The sequence below is a fragment of the Crocuta crocuta genome, unplaced genomic scaffold, assembly GCF_008692635.1.
Source record: "Crocuta crocuta isolate KB4526 unplaced genomic scaffold, BGI_CrCroc_1.0 scaffold477, whole genome shotgun sequence".
Taxonomy (NCBI): Eukaryota; Metazoa; Chordata; class Mammalia; order Carnivora; family Hyaenidae; genus Crocuta; species Crocuta crocuta.
The window spans coordinates 193,879-216,504 of record NW_027530193.1 but is presented as its reverse complement, the minus strand read 5'-3'; the positions used below and the strand labels follow the sequence as shown (position 1 = coordinate 216,504).

Here is a 22,626-nt window from a genome sequence, read left to right as displayed (position 1 = left end):
CATTACCCAACCCTGATTATTGACTATGGAGGTGAGTGTGGACATAACCACCCTGCACACCAGTGTGTCACCTCCATGGCCCACCCTCTGTGAGTGTGAGCTCCAACATTACCAAGGCGCAAGCTCCACATCCTTCTGGCTTGAGCTCCAACCCCACACACCTTACCTGCTCACCAGAATACTGTTCTTCTTTGGAACTAGTCCAGTTTTACTCGATCAGTTAAAACCTTTGCCTCTACCCCTTCTTGAGGAGACCGCACCCCTAACACCAGATGGCTAAGAAAGATTCCCCAAGGGCAGCCCTGCAGAAGATGCTAGAAAGAGGGGAGGTTAGGATTCTCCAGGGCCCTGGTGGGTGAGAGGCAGAACCAGGCCATGGATGTCTCTGCCCTGGAAGAAGAAAATTCCTGGCCTGCCCTGAGTCAGAAACTCCTCTTCAGAGGCCCCATCCAGCCACCCCAGGGTATGAGCCCCTCATCCTGGTGTGAGCCCCTCAGAGGTCCTCTAAGGGGTTGTCCATGACCTTTGCAAAACTAAAGGCAATAACCAAGTCCTATGTGCCGAGCGGACCCCAGGGCCGGCCCTGGAGGCTGCAATAATCCAGACGTGTGTTTGGACAGGAACACCCTGCAAAGCTCCGTCAACTCTGCCTGTTGCCTGAGGAGGGAAGCAGCTCACCTTTTGCTAATCGTCCTAATTCATTTTTTATTACTAACTTTCCTGTTTTCTATTTGCCATCTGATTGAAGATATTACCAAAGGCATTTAAACAGCATCAGACCGTACCACAATGGCAAACATAACTCTTTTTATTGAAATCTGCATTAATATACATATAATTCCCTCATCACAAAGACCTCACGGTCCACATGTTACACCCTAAGTGAAGGCGGATTTGACAAGGGGCATATACACAATCGAAGGTTCTTCGAAAGACAATAAACCGCGTCAGGATGGTGTGACAAAATGTGCGCTTTCTCGTGCTGCTAGGGAATGTGTATGACTCTTCTGGAAAATGACAGGACAACCCAAATCAAGAGCCATAAAAAATGTTCACTTTGGTTTCTACTTTGGCCCACAGCCAACAGCCTGGGTCTTGCTGCTATGGTGGGAACGTTCCGTATCTGCACAGCCCAGTGGCTACAGAGCGCTAGTGTGATGGAGGAATTTGAGTTGATTTGATATGAAATTTAAATAGCCACATGTGGCCAGTGGCTATCATGTTGGACAGTGCAGTAAGCCGTCATCGAGTCTCTCCTAAGCAACAGTAATCACGGCATCCACTCTTGCCCCCATCCCATGTTTTCCCTGGATGGCAGCCGCCAAGATTCTTCTAAAATGCAATCTACCTCAGCTCCCACCACCCTTGAGACAAAGTCCAAGCTTCTGGACATGGCATTCAAGGCCCCATGTCCTGGGGACAGAGAGCATCCCATCTCTCAGGGAGCCTAAGGTGACCCAGGTGCTGGAGGGGCAATGACAGCGGCCCAGAGGACAGCAGCAAAGACCTCTCTCAGAAGGGGTGGCCCTTGAGAAGAAACTTAAAAGACACGTGGGCAGGAGTTTGCCAGGCAGGGGGGGAATGCCCAAACCAGAGGCACGGCAGTCAGAACTGCTCCCACAGACCCCTGCCCGTGTGAAGCTGACAGTCTAGCAGTGCGGGTGGGACATAAACAAGAAACACAATGAACAGGCAAATTGAGATTCATGAAAAGAGAAAAGACAAGACAGGTAAAGGGCTCTTGGGGGACCCGGGTGGGGCAGAACAGTCTGCACTGAATATTCAGAAAGAAAAGGACCCACATAAACGCTGCTCTTCAGTCTGCATGGTGGGGTCGTGGCAGGGGATCTCCTCCCACCCCCGTTTCCTAAATGTTTTGGCAGGTAATGTAATCTTTATAATTTACAGTTTAATAAGAAGGAGGTGATCCCTTCAGAAGAGAAGTCACCCAAAACTCCTGCTTGCTCAACAGAAACATTCCCACAAGCTGGAGACTGTGTTATCTCTGAAGGCCAGGCCCGCCATGCCCCAGATACCCCAACCCAGGCAACAAGGAGTGGTACCTCCCCTCTGAAAGCGGCAAGGTCACCACCAGCAGAGAGACAGGAGGTGGACAAAACAGGGCTGAGGTCCGCCAGCCCTTGCCCCAGAGAGCCAAGCACTGATTAAAATCCAGAGGGTTTTAAACATCAGCCCTCTTGACTTACATTTCAACTTTCTGTCTTGGGCTCAGCTGCAGGGGAGGTTGGGATGTTGTAACAGTGGGAACTCATATTTATTAACATTTGCAGGCCAGGTTGCCTGGGTGGCTCAGTCGGAAGAGCATGTGACTCTTGATGTCAGGGCATGAGTTCGAACACAATGTTGGGTGTAGAGATTACTTAAATAAATAGATAGATAGATAGATAGATAGATAGCTTAAAAAAAAAAAACTTGCAGACCCCAGATACTACCTCTCACATTTTTATGTTTAATTCTTCTGACAACAATGTATGCATAAGACAAGTAAGGCCCAGAGACAGTGAGTGATTTATTCTTGGAAACACAGCCTAGGCTATGTTATAGCGGCCATCTCTAGAAAATATAACCTCCACACTGATTCATTCATTCTTTCAACAACTTTTTACTGAGCACCTACTCTAGAGCAGACACCAGACTGAGGTGCTGGGGACTCAGTGGTAAAGAAAACAAACATGACCCCCAGTGGTCTGAAAGGTGGAAGAGACACTCAAGTAATCTCATAAATACATCTTGTGATGGGGAAAAAATACACTACAGGCTGTGATGGAGAATAATGGGATAACCGTGGTGATTAGAAGGTCAGAGTCGATGAAAAGGCTAAGAAAAATGAGTAAGAGCCAGCCATGTGAACAGTGAAAGCAAGAACATTCCAGGCAAAGGGAATAGCATGTGCAAAGCTAAAAAGAGCGTGGTGGGGGAGCCTGGAGGAATGAGGGGGCTGGACACAAGAGGGCCAGGGTGGCTAGAATGAGGTCAACCAGAGGGAAGTTGGCTTTGCTCACCACCATATCCCCGGCACAAAGCCCAGTGCCTCAGACAGAGCAGCGGGGGGTAAGGCTGGAAAAGCAGGCAGGGGCTAGATCACACCAGGATTTATGGGCCCAAAAAAGGTTATCTACACACCAGGGGGAGCCACTGGAAGGTTTTAAGCAGAAGTCTGATTTTGGCTGGTTAAGAGTTCACCAAGCTACAACAGAGAGCCGGAGAGTGGTTTCAGCCAGAGAAACGACAGGATCCAATTTACACATCAGAAAGATCTTGATCATGGCCGGGACAGCTCCTCCGCGCATCCTGATGTGACTTGTGGTCACTAAAGAGTAAATGTCCCCAAAAGCTAAGCATCCCCAGCTGGCATGGGGGAGGTGGCCGCCTTTCAGAAAAGCAAGACAAGGCAGCAAATGACAGGATGTGTTGACAGAGCATCAGACGGGCACAAGGCTGTTGGCAGATGGAAAATTGTCCCAGAGAACGCCTCAACAGGGTCGTGGCTTATTGTTAATGTCGAGCCATTAGGAAAACACAATTATGTGCTTCACTGATATTGTAAGACATAATCTGAGACAGAGTGCAAACATTTAGTGCTTCATCCAAAAAAGAGGTAAGACAATGAACAGAAGAGTCACTGGAGGAAAAGCTTGCATTGCACAGGTGGGTGGCCAAGCCCTCCAAGTTGTTTTCTGTTTCTCCTCATCTCACATCTCTCATTTAAAGCCAAAGTTTGGCTCTTGGGCATCCACAGACAGATTTGGAAAGGGAAATAGAATTAACTATCCCGGGTGCTTGAGCAGATATTATTATCTCAGTTAATTTCATAAACAGGAATTTACTCCCTCCCAAAATGGTTATCCTATTTTGTAGATGAGGAAACTGAGGCTCTGAGGTATTAAGTAGCTTTCCAAATGTCCTTGCTCCCCTCTCGAGCTTTATCTCTTGACACTCTCATTCCCTGCTACGCCTTTATAAATGCTGTTCCTTCTACCTGAAATGCTTTTCTCAATCTTCTTCACCTGACCAATTCACCTTCAAGCAGAGACCGGATGTTCCCCTCCTTTGGGAAGCCTTCCCTGACTACTTCAGCCTGGCCTGGTCATCCCACACCCATTTGGAATTGCTTACTTTTGCCTATCTCTCTAATAGGACTCTGGCTCCTTAAGAGTAAGGACCAAGTCTGAAACACCTGTTCCTACCTAGCATCGACCTCAAAGCCTGCAGACAGCAGTCAGTGAATGTTCTTTGCATGGCCAAATGCATGAATGCACTCTTAATAAGTTGCAAAGCCAGGATTTGATCCCAAGCCAATATGATTCCACAAGATCTCTCTTAGCCAGAGTTTATGTCTGTGTCTTATACAGATCAATCAGAAGACATAAACAAGTGTGGAATATGTCACAGCCACACTGAGGACTTCATTCATGGCCTCATAAGAGATGCCAAGAACACTACTTCTCTGGGGAAAACAGGATGATGGGGGGCGGGGTGGGGGGGGACAGGGCTAAGCAAATCCTTTTCCCTTCTGCAAGAAAATTTCACCTTTGTTAACCGTCTGGCATAACTCTCCTGGAAACCTGATGAAGGTAGGATGTTAACTATGTTACTAGGCAACTCTGCTTATGGTAAAAATGACCCCTGACTGGTAAGCTGTACCTGCAGTGGAAGTAACTATAAATAAATTATAAACATCTGATAACAAAACCAAACTTTAGATTTTCCTGAGTGCAGTGACTCTTATAACTGACATGTCCCTTGCAAAAAACCCTTGAAATGAAGGTGATGGAATTGCTAAAAGAGATATGGGGAATAAGGCTTGTAAGCCAGAGTGACTTCCAGATCTACCCATTGTGGGTCTCATTCCCTAAGAGAATGAGAGGCACCTAAACTAAAACCTGGGAGTGGGGGAGGCAGGCAAGAGAAAAGCTGGCGGCCACCTCCATGGACTAAGGCAGAGACTGTGGCTAGCATTGCTCCTGCAGAAGAGGGACACATCCTGTGTGCTGTGGGCAGGTGACTCCTTCAAGGAGACAGGGACCAAGTGTCGCCCATGTGCGTCTTCTGAGTCTGAATGTTTAATCGAACCTCCTAGAGTCCCTCTGGGATATACATCAAGAAATAAGGGAACTGATATGGAGAGAAAGGAAACCATCCCAACCAAAACCACCACTACACCTATTCTGAACTGGAAAGCTCCTGAAACTGTATCATTTATAAAAGACAAAAAAGCCTGGGATGGAGCCTATGTTCGCTGTCCTATGGAGGGCCCAGATGACCTGAATGGGACTAGGCAGAGGGAATGAGGAAGGTCATGTAAATCATGAGGGAGATCACGATTTACATGACCTCCCAGAGGCCTCACCACAAACTTGAGATGCAAGTGTGGTTATGTAAGAACACCGGAGATCAGAGAAATTAAGTGACAGGTACAAAGTCACACAGCTTGCAAGCGGCAGGATAGGAAGCCAGGCACTTCCGTTGAACTCAAAGTCACATTTGAATCCACTATCTGGTTTTGCAAAACAATTAACTTACACCTCAGGTGAATGAATAGAATAGAATAGAAAAAAAGCATGGGGGTTGGGGTGAAAGGACCTCCTTAAATAATGTAGATACCACCCACTAGGCACTCAGTAAATATCTGCAAAATAAATGTGCAATAAAAGGCCCAGGGTCCATACTCCACATTATCAAGTTCAGTTCAAGTCAAAACACAGCAAAACGGAACAATAAAATTTATGCATGAGATTGACCCTGGGTTATACTACTGAGTTGGATTCATTTCCAACAAGTTTCTAAATCATTCCTGAAAATGAGGCCCAACTTCGAGATAAGCACGTTTTAATTAGCTGTAATATGAAGGCATTCTATTACCGAGTGATGTTTGAAGTTGAAAACCAAGGCAGAAGGCCCAGCTGGGAATCCCCTGGCCCCCAGGAGAGCCAAGGCGTCAACAGTAAAACCAAGGGGCAAGCTGACCCTCTCTTCCATCCCTGCAGAGGGCAGGAGCACCACCCAGCACCTTGGAGGCTGCAGGGGAGAGGAGGAAAGAGAACACACTCTCTGCTCCAGCTCTTCCAACCAGCTCCTCTGCTGCCTTTTGTAACGCAACCTACTGGGACCTCAGTTTTGTCACCTACAAATGGGGACACATAGTTCTTATGAAGGCTTAATGAGACGGTACGAGAATGAGCCTATGATGGGTAAATGCTCAGCGAATAAATTTTGCTCTTATGTCTATCCTACTTCTCTCCATAAAATAGCACAAAATTTAAAAAATAAAAATCAGTGAGAGGGGCGTTTTTGTTCAAGATGGCAGATGGAACACACACCTTCTGCCTCTCTTGTAAACAATACTAGAATAGAGAAAAAAGATGCACACACATATAACACATATATTCATAATTCTTATATAAACACACATACACATTCATGATTCAGATAGATAGATGGATTAAAGTGGAATAACTCCAAAGAGTGCCGGTAAGAACACAAGAAAGGTTTGGGGATCAGAAGAAACACCAAGAGTGCCAGGCAGTAAGAAGTCAGACTGACGATGCAGCCTACCTGCTCCCAGGTACCAGCATGCCAACACAGATCTCTGGGAAAACTACTACCCTAACTGAACCCCAGAAAACCCCCAGAGAGAAGCTGAATGGACCGGGGATGTGCCTGGACCTTTGTGTTAGCCATAGACGTCGCAGAAGCTGCCTGTAGGATCGGCCTCCAAAGTGAAGCCAGGGAGGAGAATTCCAATTAAATGAGAGATCTGCCCTGATCGGCATACAAAGAGGCCTAAAGTGAATGGAAGAACTAACCACCAAGAAAACAGAGTTAATGCAGGAAACAGAAGATAACTTTAAAAAAAATAACTATTATAATCTTCAAAAAGACTCAAGATATTCATATATCCATTTTAAAAAAGGAATGGGATTCTCTGATACAAGATCAATCAAGAAATAATACAAAATTCTGGGAAATGAAAAAGTGATTACAGAAATAGAGACAATGAACTTATTAGAAGTGAACTGAAGAATAGCCATGATTAGAAGTACCTCCACCCAATACCCTCGGGGGTTAGCCCTAGGGAGTGGGGCAGAGAAGGCAGTGGGGAAAGGGGATGAGAATGAGCAGGGCCCCTGTGTTTTCCTTTATATTCTACTATATTCTGTGTATCTTACAAAGAACAAAAACAAATGTTTTAAAAAAGATGGTGGGACTCCGGATCAAGTGGGAAAATGACAAGAGCAAAATGAAATTGGGAGTTAACAAGCATGTGTTACGTCCCATGTTACAGCTACAGATGACCTACAGATGATAAAGTACAGATTTACCTCTGAGCTTCCTGGGAGTTCAGAGAAGGTGAAGACAATGGGGATAGCCATGGACAAGGGCCAACACTGAGGCAGGGGCCAGGTGAAGAGCCTCTTATTGAAGCTGTGACAGGACTCCAGCCCAAGGGGAAAGCCATTGTCCCCTGCCCAGAACTGACTCCCTCAGGCATGGCCCAGAAGTTTCTCAGAAATCAGTGTGGAGTCCTCCCCACTACACTGGAAAGTACATGACATCTCAGTTATAGAATCTCCATGGGCCCCAGAAAATTCCGTTAATTATAATTTTTCTTCACTCAGACCTAAGAAGCAATTATCCTACAGTTCTCACTCGCATCATGAGATAAGGAAGCATTTTCAGCAAGTGAAGTCACTAAAAGTCTCTAAAACTCATCAACATGCTGGCCCTTGATGTCCTGGGAACCAAGAGGAGGGTGAGTGTTCTCCCTACTGTGCATCTCCCTGAAACAGCCACTGTGGTGCTCCCCTTTCTATGCATCACCCCCAGCCGACGGGAATGTCCCAGCTGTAGCCCCCACTGGGAACCTCTCTGCCATAGGGAGCTACCTGGGCCAAGGAGACGCCCTGCAGCTAATGACCGGATGTTGCAAGAACCAAAGACATGGGCAGCCCCCTTGCCCCGGTCTGAGACAACGCTACAACGCCAGCACAGATCAGTGACCATGCTCCAGGCCAGCTTCTCCCTCCACACAATCATGCTTCCCTTACTCCCTTACAGGTACACTTCCTGGGAACTTCCCCCCAAATAAACTTTCCACAGGCAACTCTCCATCTCAGAGTCTGTTTCCAAGGAGTACAACATAAGATTCTCCCAAGGTGAAGGAGACTCTCCCCATAACCTATAGAGGGCCTAAAGAAAGCAGGGGTCTCTGGGATACCTGATTGTGTCTGAGGCAAGGCCACGTAGCCCAGCCCAACAATATGTCCTCAACAACATCAGCATCACTTGTCAGCGCTGCACACTTTCAGCCTCTCCCCAGACCTCCTGAGGCCGTACTTCTCAGAGCAACACCTAGCAATCTGTGTTTCAACTGCCCTCTGTCCAGGCGATTCTGTTGCACTAAAGTTTGAGAAGCAGAGCCTCTCTGGCTACTGGGTGAAGTGAAACACGAGTCATTAAACTTTTCCATCAGCAGAAGACCAAGGGACGGCTGCTGCTAACAGACTGATCCAGCAACGTCAAGTGTTCCATGCTCTGCTCCACACCTCTGGCTCCAAGGCACATCTCTACCTAAAACCCAACCAGCCGGAATGTGACACTCTTTATGACAATCTCTGCTGGTGTCTCAGCTCCTCTGTAGGCAGGTCTCCCTGCCTTAGGTTGACTGGATCCCCACATCACCCTCCAAGCCCCCTTGTAATAATAGCTCCCTCCTCTGCCCAGGACACCACCATTCCAAGACTCTACCTGCCCCCACGTAGCCCACCTGGCATTTCCTGTAAGACTCCGCTGTGTGAGGCCTTCCCACACCCCGGCCACATCCACCATTATATATTTAATTATGACTCTGCATTTTGAGCCATGTTACAAACCCACACAGCCTTTCATCTAGTAAATGAAAGTTTCCCTTCGAGTGGCTGAGCCTTCAAGACAGGGCTGGATCCCCCCGGCGCACAGTAGGCACTCAATAAAAACCTGCTGAACATTTGAGAAGCTCAGCAGTAAACGGGTAACTACATAGTGAAAAACCACCGTCCTGTTGCTCATTCTAGCAGGACCAGAAGTTTGTTGTTATACAGTAGCAAGTTTAAGCATCAGGATAATTGATCAAAATTTATTATCCTGTGTTATACAGCATGTTTTCACTAAGAGATAAAATTACAATTTACCACGACTCATTAAGTTAATAATTACTTACCATATGTGTTTATTGCTGCTCCCAAACCACACTGAAAAATCGCTATGCAGGTTTTTGGTCCATGTAAATAGGATGACTGCCAACCATGTGGACACAGAATTTACTGACAGGGAGACACAGGACTAAAATATTGAACAGAAAGCACAAGCTCTAAAGCTCTGTCACTCTCATCCCCATCACTCTCTAGTTTACCTGCGTCACATTTTCCAGGACAATGGTTCTTAAGCAGGTGTGGTTTTGCTCCCCAGGAGATACTTGGCAAAGTGTGGGGACATTTTTGGCTATCATGACTAGGGAGGAGGGGTTACTGGCACCTTGTCAGTGGAGGCCAGGGACGCTACTGCCCATCCTACAATGCACAGGACAGCCCCCTAAACAAGCAATTATCGGGTCCAAAGTGCCAACAGTGCTGAGGCTAAGTAACTTCCCCGTCTGTTTCTTTAATCTGAGCTTCATAGCAACAGTATGAGGAAGGCATTGCCGACCCCCTTGTACAGATGAGAAAACTGAGACCTGGGATGATTAAATAATGTGCACAAGGTCACCAGCCCACTCCAGAGAATCGTACAGCTGCAATTTGAACCAGTCTTCCCTCCCTGATGAATCCAGCTCCCCTCCCACACTGACTCAAGGAAGAAACAGACGCCAAGGAAATGAGCAGCTCCTTGTCAATTCATTATGCTGAACAGTCCAGTGAGAGATGGCTTCAAACCAGAGGCAGGAAAAATCAGATCGAGAGACCCAAGTATGGAAACACCGGACATTAGGAAGACCCTTCCCTGCAGCAGCTGGGATGGTCAGTCCTCCAGCATCTAGTGTTGAAACAGGTTCCTCCAGCATTTTAACTTTCAACTGTGCAGCTCTTTATGAATAGAAATGAAAGCATTTCCTGCTGGGGCCACATGCTGTATATGCATGATCTCCAACCTCAAGGCAACCCCATGGGGGAGGTGTTGCTGTGCCCATTTTGCAGATGAGGAGATTGAAGCACAGGGAACTTAAATAACTGGTCTGTGCTGATGATGGTGAAGGCAGCATTCAAACCCAGTTCTGCTGGGTTCCAGAACTTACACTGCCTTCATATCTTGAGTGAGGCTAGCTGTAGGGTATCATAGAAGCAAAATAGCTGGCAGAATCACACGGGGCTGGCAGTCCTTCAGAGGGATTCTTGGGATGAGGGTGAGGTGTAGGGTCCTGTCCTGTATGCATAGTCTCAGCTGCTCTTCAGGCTTCCCGGCTGCTCTCTGTGCTGGGCTCTGTCTTCTGGGCCTATTTGGGTAAACTCTTCTAGGAATGACCAGTCAGCCAAAAAAGTCTTGGCCCTTGCTCTGCCCTGGATTTTTTTCATCATTTAGATGAAAAGTAGAAGAGCTTCCTAACATCCTCCAGAGTTCCCAAGACCAGCCATCTCTGCTCAGAGCTCACCTGGCCCAGAGCTCACCTGGCTCACAGCCACTTGTGCCCCTGCAGTGGGGACCTCACCCACCAGAAACGCGGAGCAGGCCTAACAAACCTCAAGTACGGGTGAGGTGGAAACAGCAACCCCCACTTCATGGATTTTCATCCCAAGGAGACTCCCAGTGATTCACTAGCCGAGTTTGTGTTTATCCCCATCAAGATACAAGATGCTGTGCCTGGGGCTGTGTGGGTGGGAGTTGCATCACTCACCCACCGACACATACTTCCTGAGTAGTTATGGGTGAGGCATGGTGCCAGGTGCTGGGAGCCCGCAGAAACCTGTACACAACCAAACCACTGCTACATGAAGTGTGGTCGCTGGACCGCCAGCAGCATCACCCTGGAGTTCACTGGATGTACAAATTCTCTGGTATAAAAACGTTCACAGAGGTTTTATTTATCACAGCCCCAACCCGGAAACAAAGCCAAGCATCCACTGGCAGGTAAAAAGATAAACCAATTGAGCTGTATTTGAACAAAGTAATATTACTTAGCAATAAAACACAACTCTGGATATACACAACACAGATGAATCTTGACACCATGTCAAGCTAAGGGAAACCAGATGCAAAACTGTATATGCTGCCCGTGAAATTCTAGAACTTAAACATACTTAGTACACTTAAACTGAACTTAAATAAAGCGTTGATAACAGAAATCAGATAAGTCATTTCCTATAGAGGTGGGGATGAAGAATATAGACTGGAAAGGGGCATAGGGGAACTTTCTGGGGCATGGAAAATGTGCTTTTATGGGGATTGGGATTGTGGTTACACAAGTGTTTACATTTGTCAAAACTCTTGGAACTGCACACTTAAAATCTGCATTTATTTTATGTCAATCATACCTCAGTAAAAAAAAAAAAAGTGAACTACAAATCATGTGCCCTAGGTCACAAAGCCACAACTGGAGATTTGAACCCAGGTTTGCCAAATTCCAATGGCCTGTTTATACTAGTCTGCCATAGTTGAGTGGGGAGCCCTACTCAACCTGCTCTCAGCCTGGTAAAGTGCCAAAATCAGAATGAAGGGACTTCAGGGGTGGTACCCTATGAGGATGTCACACTGCGCTCCCCACCCCTCGACCACGGCAGTGACTTGAGGGCCACAGAAGTGTACAGCTGGGAGTCGAGAAACTTGGGCCCAGGCCTTGTCTCTGTCCTTCACTTGCTGTGTGACCTGGGAGTATACTACTCTGTGACTCAGTTGCCCCTCCGTGAAGCAGGGAAGAAGGAGAAGATCAGTGGTTCCCAACATGGGGCCACAGATCCTGGGAGCCACAGGGCCACAAGCCGCTATGCTCACCAGGCACAGTTACTACATGAAATGAGTAATGTGCCTGCCTCCTATCTGGTAAGCTATTTTTCAAATGCATGCTAATATTACTGTGATTAATAAAATAACATCTATTTCGAAGCAAAAATGAAACCATAGCAGCTTTTGCCATTATGTATTTTCCCAAACAAAAGATGCCAAAAGAACAGCCAGTGCACATGACTTTGGTTTAAAGCAGCTGGAATCTCTGTGTAGAGGATCACTAAGGGGACAGTCACCAAGGGAACAGTCGCCAAGGGCCCTTCCAGGTCAGCTGTCCCATAGTTATCAAGCATCACTTGGGCAAATGCTTGCCCTTGTGTTTCTCAGGCCAAGCTCCCGGTGTGCAAGCTGTGTCCTGGTTCTGCAGCCCAATTCACAGGCTCCAAGTGTGGTCATGGCTGTGCCTTGAGCCTCAGTTTCCCCTCTAGTTCTGATAGTGATCAGCCGTAAGAATGGAGTTCCTCGCCATCGGATCCTGGTCACAATGTGCTCCACCTTCAAACCACCAGCACTAAAGGTGACTGCCCGCTTGGGATCTGCTACCAACAGGCATTTGACCCAACTGTAGCTGAGACAAGTGACTTCCCCTTGGAAGCACTGGTCTCACATCCAAGTGCAAGGTTAGACCTTTCTCTCACCTACCTTGGTGGCCCAGCTGCCACCCTCCTCTAACTGGACATACCCTCAGCTCTGGGCCAGGGGTCCTAGATCAGAGACTTTAGAAACCAGAACCACCCAGGCTTTTCATTCCCTGCGCGGTTCCCTCCCTGACCGGGTTTCACACTGGGTCTTGGTGCCGAGTCAGAGCTTTGTAGAGTATCGGAATAAAGCAGGGGCCTCAACTGAGTGCGGAAAGGCCCCCCCAAAGGCCCACATATGGGACCACCCCACTCTGGCAGGATTTACAGAAACACCACCCCAAAAAGGAGTACGCCGGGCTAACGGCCACCCACCCCTCCAGACTTTGAGGCACAAATCCCGGATCCCCATGCACACCCTGAAACCACAGACTGGAACCTTGCCAACTTAATATTTAAAAAAGTAACAAAGCCATGGGCAGAAGGCACACCAACTGCCCCCTCATCCAGCCGTATTGTTCTCCCTCAAGACTCTCCTTGCTACTTGTAATTATTTTCCCCTCCATCTAACTGGAAATAGCCCAGAACCGGTCTTCTCTTAAGGACACCATCCCCCTCTTCGGCTTCTAACTTTGCCGGTCGCCGGACAAAAGATAATCACACCCACCCCCTGGGAGCCCTCACTTCTCGCCCACCTCGTCCCCATGCCTCCCAGGCCCTGGTGGCCCAGGACCCCACTCCCCACCCCCGGGCGAACTGCGGAGGGCTTTGCGCTGCAGCCCTAGAAGCCGCTAGCCAGCGCCTGCGGACGCACCCGGCGAGGCCCAGCCCGCAGGGCCCGCGGTCCGCGCGGGGACGCCCCCTTTCAGCAGCACCCGCGCAGCAAGGGGCTGGACTAGAAGCTCAGGGCGCATAGGGGGAGGCCGAGACCCCCAGAGGGCCACCCAGCCGACCACCCGACGCGCACTCACCACGCAGCGCCGCGGGGCTGGTGCGTCTGCGGCAGGGCCGCGGGGAGACCCACGCGCGCCGTTCAATCCGGGCTCCGAGTGACGAAAAGCCGCTCCGGGCTCCGACCGGCCCCGGACCGACGCGCCGACCGCCGGACGCACCGACCGTCCGGCCTGCTAACTAAGTTTGAAAGTTCCCTCCCCGGCCAGCGGGGAGACGCGCACGGCGCCGCGGCACCTCAGCGTCCCCGGCCGGCCTCGGCCTGGGGAGCGGGGGTCGGGGAGGCGGGCCCGCGAGCTTCCATCGGGAGGACGCGCCCGGACAGCAGAGCGGGGGTCGGCCGGGGGCAGGGGCGGCCCTCTCGGAAAAGGCCGGGGGTGGGAGCGGCTGTCCGTCACCGCAGCCCCAGCCTTGGGGGGTGGGGGCCGCTCACCGCCGTCCCCGGGAGGCGACAGGCCTCGATTGGCCACTGCCAACTCGGAATCCCAGGGCCCCGCCGGGCGAGTGACGGCCAATTAGTGAACGGCCAATTAGTGTGCCTGGGCGCGGGCAAGTTAAAGCCCCGACGCGCGAGTTGGGGACCGGGGTGAGGGCTAGGGCCGCGCGGAGGTCGAGTGTGACCGCGTGTCGCTGTGTGGCCGCCAGGCGGTTAGTGTGTCTCGGGTTCACCGTACATGGGTGGCTGTGCGTGGCAGTGCGCGCCCGTGTGAGTCCTTGTGAGTGTGAGCGTGTGACTGTCGGAGCAACTTCTTTGTGTGCCTGTCCCCAGTTGTGACTGGGTGTGACAGGCGACTGGGGGCATGTAACGGAGTGAGCGGCATCGTGCTGTGTGGATGGGTGACTTGCGTGTGTCGATGTGACAGTGTGCGTGGGCGAGTGACTGCATGTCATTGTGTATAAACGACTGTTCGAGTGACTTGTGTGGGACGGGAAGACAGTGTACAAGTAGGTGCATGGCTGCCTGTGTGTGTGACAGTGGGTCGCCGTGTGTCGGCCTGGGAAAGAGCGTGTGGCTGTCAGGGGGACGTGGGAGAGCGTGAGTGTCACTGTGTCATCGTGTGAGTGACTGTCGAGGTGACTTCTGCCTGTGAACGGAATAACTCGGGGCCGGAGTGTAACGGCGAAGGTATCGGTGTGAGCGGCATGTGCCCGTCGGCGCGGCGGCTGTGTGCGGGTCCCCTGCCNTCGGGCCCCGGGGAGGGCCGGGGGCCCGGGCCCAGGGGAGGGGGCCTCTCCTTCGGGCCAGGCCGCCGCCTGGTTCCCCGCCCGGCCCTGCACCCCGGGGAGTCCGGGGGGCCCTGCGCGCCTGTCCAGACGGCCCTTTCCTGTCCCGCCTTCCGCCACCAAGGGTGAGGGGAGGGAGAAGCCCGGTTGACACCCCTCCCCAGAAGTGGGACACTGCCCACCCTCAATATTTAGCGCGTGGGGGCGGGGGAGGAAGGCGGTGACAGGTACACTTTCGAAGATGGGTGCTGCCTTGCCCAGGGGACCGTGGTCCAGCGCCTGCAACTGATCTTAGGATGCCCTCCCTCCTTGTCCCACTGATCCTGAGAAGAGCTCTGGGAGTTGCTGTTAAAGTCTCACTTTACCTATGAGGAAACTGAGGCAAGGACGGTGACTTCAGTAATGGAGCTCCAAGTGTGTGGGCCCACTGCCCCCAGAGCATCCAGGTCTGAGACAACTGGGAGAAGGCAAAGGACCCTGACCCCTTTAATGATAGGGAGAGGGAGGGGCACAGAAATGGCCTAGAAACTGAAGTTCTGAAGAGGGGTCCAGAATCTACCCCTCCACCCCTACCTCAAGATCTCCTGGAGACAGAGGAGAACAGAAATGGGATGGTTCCCATGGCGGAGCAGAAAGGTGAGGGAAGCAGGCTTCTCTCCCACCGAAAAAAGGCCCCCTAACTCTTCACATCACCGGCAGTTGGCCTGTTTGTAGCTCCTACCCTTCTCAACCAAGAATTGTCTACAGGAACAGTCTCTACTCCCTCACCCCTACTGACTGCTGCACCACTGCCCTCTGGTTCCTGGCTCTGACACACTGGGATGCCTCATTGGGAAGGGCCAGGAGGCAGGGTCACAATGATATTGTTGGCTGGCAGCTGGACATGTGATGCTATTTGGAGAAAAGCGAGTAAGCCTGTTGCCTGCTCAGGAGCCGGCTTAGAACCTAGCTCCCAACGGCTATTTGAGCTTTGTTGGTCTTGACCATGAGCTATGACTACTATTTGTCACCATAAAGATCCACGAATATTGGTGTGGGAAACAGGCTTTTGCTAAACGTCTGGAAACAACAGAGGGAAATTACTGCTCAGAAAGGAAAAAATTCCAACTAATTTTCAGCAGTCATTGTTTCTAGAAATGCACCGCCATATCTCATCAGAAGGAATTTCCCTTTGGCCCCTCTACTTTTTTTTTTTTTTTTCCATCTGGACATCCAACTGACCCAGCACTATTTATTGAAAAGATCACCTTTCCTCCCAATTCTCTGCCGTGTTAACTTTGTTGTAAGTCAAGCTGTCCATATGTGTGCATGGATTGTTTCTGAATTCTCGAGTCTCTTCCATTAGCCTATTTTTCTCTTCTTGTGCCATTATCACACTGTCTGAATTAGTGTAGCTTTATAATAAGTGCCCCACAGAATAAGTCTACACACTTATCTTCAGGACTGCCTTGGCTATCCTGGACATTTGCACTTCCACGGACATTTAAAAATCAGCTGGTCTGTTTACACAAACACACAATCCTGCTGGGATTTTGATTGCTATGTTGCTATCACATTGAGTCTTTAGATCAACTTGAAAATTGACATTTTCAGTATTAAGTCTTGCTATCCATAAACATGGTATGTCCCTTCATTTGTTTAGGTTTTTTTTAAAGTTCCCTCAGTAATGTTTTATAGTTTTCTTTTTTTTTTTTTTGTAGTTTTCTATGCAGAGATCTTGCACATCTTTTATTGGATTTAGTTCTGTGTATTTTATACTTTTGATGCTATTATAAATGGTTTCTTTATATGGCTTTTTATTTTTCTGTTTGTTGCAAGTACAGTGTGGCAATTTTAAGACAAGTCAACAAATTCCCTCACTCTTCCCATGGAATGGGGTCTAATAACTTTCCGGTATAAAAAGGATGCATTTAGTGGATGGTTTTTAACAAACAGAATATGGCAGAAATGACGCATGGCTTCTAAGTCTAGGTTGTGAAGGTTGATACAACTTGTGCCTGGCTCCCTCTCTTGGGATATTTGTTTTTGGAATCCTAAGCCACTTTGCAAGAAGGCCTAGGCTGTTGTGCTTTAAAGAAGTCTGAAGTAACTCACACAGAGAATCCATATGCAGCTACCCTGAGACTAAAAAAGAGAGTAAGATGACTCTCCAGTCTCCAGCTGGATCATCCCCCTACTGTTACAATTCCATCCACTGTTTGGCTACAACCATATGAAAAACCCTGGACCATCCAGCTGAGCCCTTCCCAAATTCAAATTGTACAGAAACCATTAGAAATTATTACTTGGCAGTATAGATCTGGAACATATATAGATTTTTGTACACTACCCTTGTATTTAGCAACATTGCCAAATTCACTTATGCTAACAATTTATCTATAGATTCTGTGGCTTTTTAAAAAATATACCACATCTATTTCATTTGTAAAAATAAGAGTTCTTTCCTTTTCAATCCCTATACATTTTATTTCTTTTTCTTGCCTTGTTGCACTGGCTAGTATTACCAGTACAATGTTGGAAAGAAGTAATAAGAACAGGCATTCCTGATCTCAGAAGGAAAGCTATCAATATCTCACAATTAATTACAATGCTTGCTATTATTTTATGTTTGTTCAATTTCATTATGTTGTTTTGCTGTTTTTTTGTAGATACCTCTGCTGTGGGGTGGGGAGGTCAATCTTCACAGCAATCCTCCGGGTCAGCAAATAAGACTACTGTTGCCATTTTGCAGATGATAAGAATAAGGTCCAGGGAGGAATGCTCAATATCACAGTCTTAATAACAGGACTAATTAGCAATACTTAAATCTAGAAATCTCACCTGGAGCACTTCCTGATGCTCATATTTCCACAGGCTTGGTCTCACTAACTCTAACCAGAGCTATAGAACTACATCCATGAAAGTATGGAGGACATGTGCAATGAATCAGCTACAGACAGCCATTTGGCTTCTCTAAGGGTCTACCAGCAGTGACACCACCAACACAGTCAGTCACCTTTGCCCACTCCCTTCCCTAAGGCGAGGGCCAGCACCAAGGAGGTCTCCAGGAAGGCCAGCAGGGAGCCCAGCAAGGAAGCCATGCAGACCCAAAGCTTGGACTTGCCCTTTCATGTTGGCAGTTGATCAGATATGAAGTTGATGACTCAGTTCCACCAAAGAAATAGCCAGCCTCATTTGTTGTCCTCAGGATGGGAGTGGGGCTTGAGCCTTCCTCTCTTCCTTTTGACCCCATACAGAATCTGAGAGAGGGGGGTCTCAGGTCTTAGCCAGTGACCAGCTGGCTCAGGACAGCTTGGTCATGCCCTGCCTGCAGCAAGCCAGTTGAGGACCCAGACTATCTGCTTGTACATCTTCCTGTTCTCAGCTTCTAGTATCATAAATAGCTGAGATATCAGAATATAATTATGTCTTAATATGTTTTATTATCTAGATATAGCGAGGCAAACAGATCAGGAGATGATTGCCATTGAAAAGACAGTTTGTTACAGCTCCCAAGAGAATGGGCATGCCATGCCATGGAGTGGGGGCGGAGCATGTGCATTGTCCAGGAGGCAGAGGGAGAGGGGAGAGGTGTGGACAGAAGTGTTTACTGTCTGGAAAAGAACTTCCGTGGAAAAGAACAGGGGAGGCAGGCCAAGCAGATTTAGGACTGGCTAATTCGAATAATTTCAGTGGGCTCTCGGCCTAGGGACTATCCCTCGTGTTTGATTCCTGGCCCTGGCTGATGAGGGCAAGTAGATGGTCAGCGGCATGGAGTGTGAGAGCTCAGTAAAGGAGGTAGCTGCTGGTATGGGCTCTGGATTGGTTGGTGTACATTTGAAAAACACAGGCACAGCAGAGCTGTTTACTATCTCTAGGAATTGGCTAATCCTAGAAGGGGCAGTCTGTCCAGGGTCTGCAAGACCCTAGATGTCAGAGCATCAAATACAGAAAAGACCTGGTTAACACAAGGCACATCCACTTATCCATGGGATCCCAGACAGAAACGAGTCCTACTCCAACCATGACCCCTTTACCTGAGGAATGTTTTGCCTTTAAATCAAAACAGCCAACACTTTAGAAACAACTATGGCAGAGAAGCTACATATCCAACTGTGGGAGTCCTTAGGTCTCATCATTAATATTCCATCTCATTCTTCTTACAGGCATTTGTAGAATTATACTTCCCCTCCTCTTGAACTTAGATATGATAGTATGACTCACATTAGCCAAGGGAACATAAGTGGAAATGTTATTTGTCACTTCTGGGCTTTAAGGATCTGGGTATAATTGATCCTATTCTCTTTTCTGTCCACCTTGAAAACCCTAACAAATTCCAACTCTGCCTTTAAGACCCAATTCAAGTAACACCTCTTTAGTGAAGACTTGGCTCCAAGACTCCAACTCAGTGTTTCAATTTGCTGCCCCAATAACTGTCTGCACACAGAACACTTTCACCAAACCAGAATAATGTATTTGCTTCATGACATCTTCAGGGCAGGAACAAGGGCTCACTCATCTTGGTGCCTCCAGTGATTAGCATGAGAGCTAAGACAGCATGGATGCTTCATGCCCTCCTCTAGGGAAGACAGAGCTTTGAACAACCTTCCTATCTACACACACACACACACACACACACACACACACACACACGCTCAGGAAGAAGTTAGCTTCCAAATTGTTTAGATTCCAGGACACATTTGCCAGTGAGAGGGGGTCAAAATTTAGAAGCCCAGCTATAGCTGCTTCTTTGTCTCTGCATTCCTAGTAGCCAGTAAGATCGGACTTACTGGTGAAGATGTGGTGAGATGTGTTAAGCTGGATTGGGGTGTGGAAGATGGAGGACCCCAAGGAAAAGCTCACCTCTCTGAGTTTAGCAGATCCTGACACAAGGATCCTAGTGCAAGTAGTTGATAGGAGAGTGATCCCAGGACACATAGGCAGGGGAGTGGGGAAGTGACAGGAGAAAAGGAAGACAGTCAATCAATGGTAAATGACCACTGTGGAAAATTAACTCCACTGCAGAATTCTGGAATACAATGTGGAACACGTGCCCAGAGTTACCCCACTTAAAGGGTAAGGAGTTGGGGTCTTTACCCACCAACTCCTAAAACTTTTGGTTGAAGGCTTTTCCCAGAAGACATTAATTCCCAGGCAGTTCAGCCTGGCAGGCAGAATGGGGCTCTGGCCACCAGAGAAAGCCATTAGACCAAGAAAGGCAGGTACCAGCAGTCAACAGCTGGGGCGTCATGTGCTGGAGTGGTAAGGTTTGTGGGGATGCGGATGGAGCACTGGAAATGTCTGCCACGGCACTCGGAGCCATGCAGTCGCAGGGAAGAACTCCAGTTCCCTCAGGCATGCTCACTCCATGTGTGTGCATCTCCTTTGGGAACCTGGTTGAGGTGGGTGACTACCATCTGGGGCAATAGCCAGGCATTCCTAGGGCCATGGCCATTGTATCCCAGCATTCCAGCCTATCCATTATCTCTGACAAGCAGCCAACGTGGCTCAAAGCTTCCACCCCAGATATCTGCTGGACCAAAGAGCAGACGGACCAATGCCCACGTGGCAGAGGCTTTGGCACAAGATGATTCACTCAGGCCCCTACACAGAAAAAAAGCATGAGATGCCAAAGGCCTGAATTCAAGTCCTGAGTTCTTTTCAGCTCCCTGTTTGATCTTAGCCAAGTTGCTACACCTCTCTGAGTCTCAGTTTCCATTTCCACAAAATGGGGTAGTAATGCTCACTCCATGGGTTTGTTGTAAGAAGCAATGATGAAATAGCAAAGCGCTTTAAACCTCTGGAGCACTATTAACTTGTGAGTCATTAAATGATGTTTTCCTAGTCAAGGATTCTGAAGTCCCCACCCTTGAATTCCTCTCCATCTTTCCAGAAAGGCAATGCCCAGGTCCATCTGGGAGACTCCACATTCCTTGGAGTTTCCCGGGGAGAGGTAGTGAGGGCTGAATGGAAGGAGTGTGAGGGTGGAGGGTCCATGGGAAGTTTATGGAGCACCTGCTGAAAACCGGCACCTGAGCTTTTGGGGACACTCACACCAGACTTCAATGTGGATGTTATTTTCAAAGCATTTTCTACAAATGAGGAAACTGAGGCTTAGAGAGAAGGCCCAGAGCCTCCATCATATGGCCAGAGCCAAGACTTGTTTTCTTTTCTTTTGCGTGTTAACATTATGCGTGCAACATAGTAATTCCACAAGTTTACACATTATGCTGTGCTCACCACAAGTACAACTACCATTCATCTTAATATATCCCGGTTGTAATAGCCAGGACTTTTTGCAGCTAGGATTCATAGTTGAAATCCATGCTCCTTCTACAACACACTATACTTGCATTTAAATTACATGGTGCATATTGTCTTATAACACAAGGAGCTTCTAATGGGTGAGTTATCTGGAACACACTCCCTGAAAACTCTCAAGGTCTTACCTTTGTCTGCCATGTGCACACCTGTGTATTGTGCTGGTTACATAAGGAGAGAAATCAAACAAAAACGTCAAATGTGACTGAGCCCCATTGAAAAACAAAAAGAAAAATCACCATGTGCAGCTATCTGGAGGGAAATAAAAAGAAGCATGCCTAACAGCTAAGAACTACTGAGTGCTGGACCTCTGCCAGACATGTGCTAAGTACTGGGCATTTAGTACCTCTAGTCATCTTGATATAAACCCCATGAGGTAGGCACTACTATTATCCCTGTTTTACAAATAAGGAAAATTTGGCATAGAGAGGCCAAGTAACTTACATACAGTTAGTACATATATGATGTAGCCAGGATTGGCTCAAAGCCCACACTCCTGACCAGTGGACCTCGCTACACCTCTGATCTTACATACAAATTTTAGCTTAAGCAAAAAAGAAAACCCTGTTCCATGTTTTTATTGGAATTACATTTAATTAATAAACTGAGGGCTACTGAAATTTTTTAATAAAGACTTCAATCTATTGAGGTTACATATATATTTATAAATTCTATTTTAATATATTTAATATAATGTATATTTAATTTATGTAATATAAATTTAATGTAACATATTTAATATATTCAGTAGTCAAATAACATATATTTGACAATATATGTTGACCATAGTCAATATAATATATATACAATTATATAGATTTATGTGCACATGTACAGATGTGTATGAGTGTGTTTATATATGTACATGTATATCAATGCATAGAGATACTAGGAAAACTATGAATGCTTCTCTTGTGCCCAAGAAACTTACCAAATTCTCTTACTTGTGCCAATAGTTTTGTTTTTTCTGTAGATTTGCTTGGATTTTCTGTGTAAAGGATCATATGATCAGCAGAGAGAGAGATTCTGTTCTTCCTTTACAATCATGTTACACTTGTTTTTCCTTCCTGCATTGTCCATCCCTTCTAGAATCAATGTTAAGTAGAAGTGTTGCTATCAGGCATTTTTGTCTTATTATTTACTTCAGTAAACACACTGCTTATATTTACCATTAAGCCATTAAAGTAAGATATTTACTGTAAACTTCTGGTAATACTTCTTATCAATTAATAGTTTCTTTTTATGTTTAGTCTCCTAGGAAACTTTTCTCTGGCATTAGTTAGGGTGTACAATGCTTTTCGAGCATCTATTGAAATAGTCATCTGGATTTTATCTTCTAAGCTATTATTGAACCATCCTTGAATTCCTGGTAAAAACTACTGCAACTTGTATTTGGTTGTAATTTGTTTTTTAATCCTGCTAAATTCCATTCGATATTATTTCATTTAGAATTTTCATTCAGAAAATCATTTCATTTTATAACTATGTTAATAATCAAAATTGGTCATACTTTCTTTTTATGCTTGTTGCCAAATTTTGTGTGTCAAGGTTATAACTATTTTTGCCTAGTGACTTGGGG

At 47.4% G+C, this 22,626-nt stretch overlaps 1 protein-coding gene across 1 annotated transcript in view; it reads right to left on the bottom strand.

Annotated features, from left to right (window-relative positions):
• The window catches only part of TOX2 (TOX high mobility group box family member 2), a 134,595-nt gene extending 116,768 nt beyond the window's left edge, over positions 1-17,827 (bottom strand). The window contains exons 1-2 of the mRNA XM_077765291.1: positions 17,743-17,827; positions 15,321-15,427 (exon numbers count right to left, since the gene is read on the bottom strand). Coding sequence (XP_077621417.1) covers positions 15,321-15,427; positions 17,743-17,827 — 192 coding nt within the window. The remainder of the gene's footprint in view (positions 1-15,320; positions 15,428-17,742) is intronic.
• Between the last annotated feature and the right edge of the window lie 4,799 nt (positions 17,828-22,626).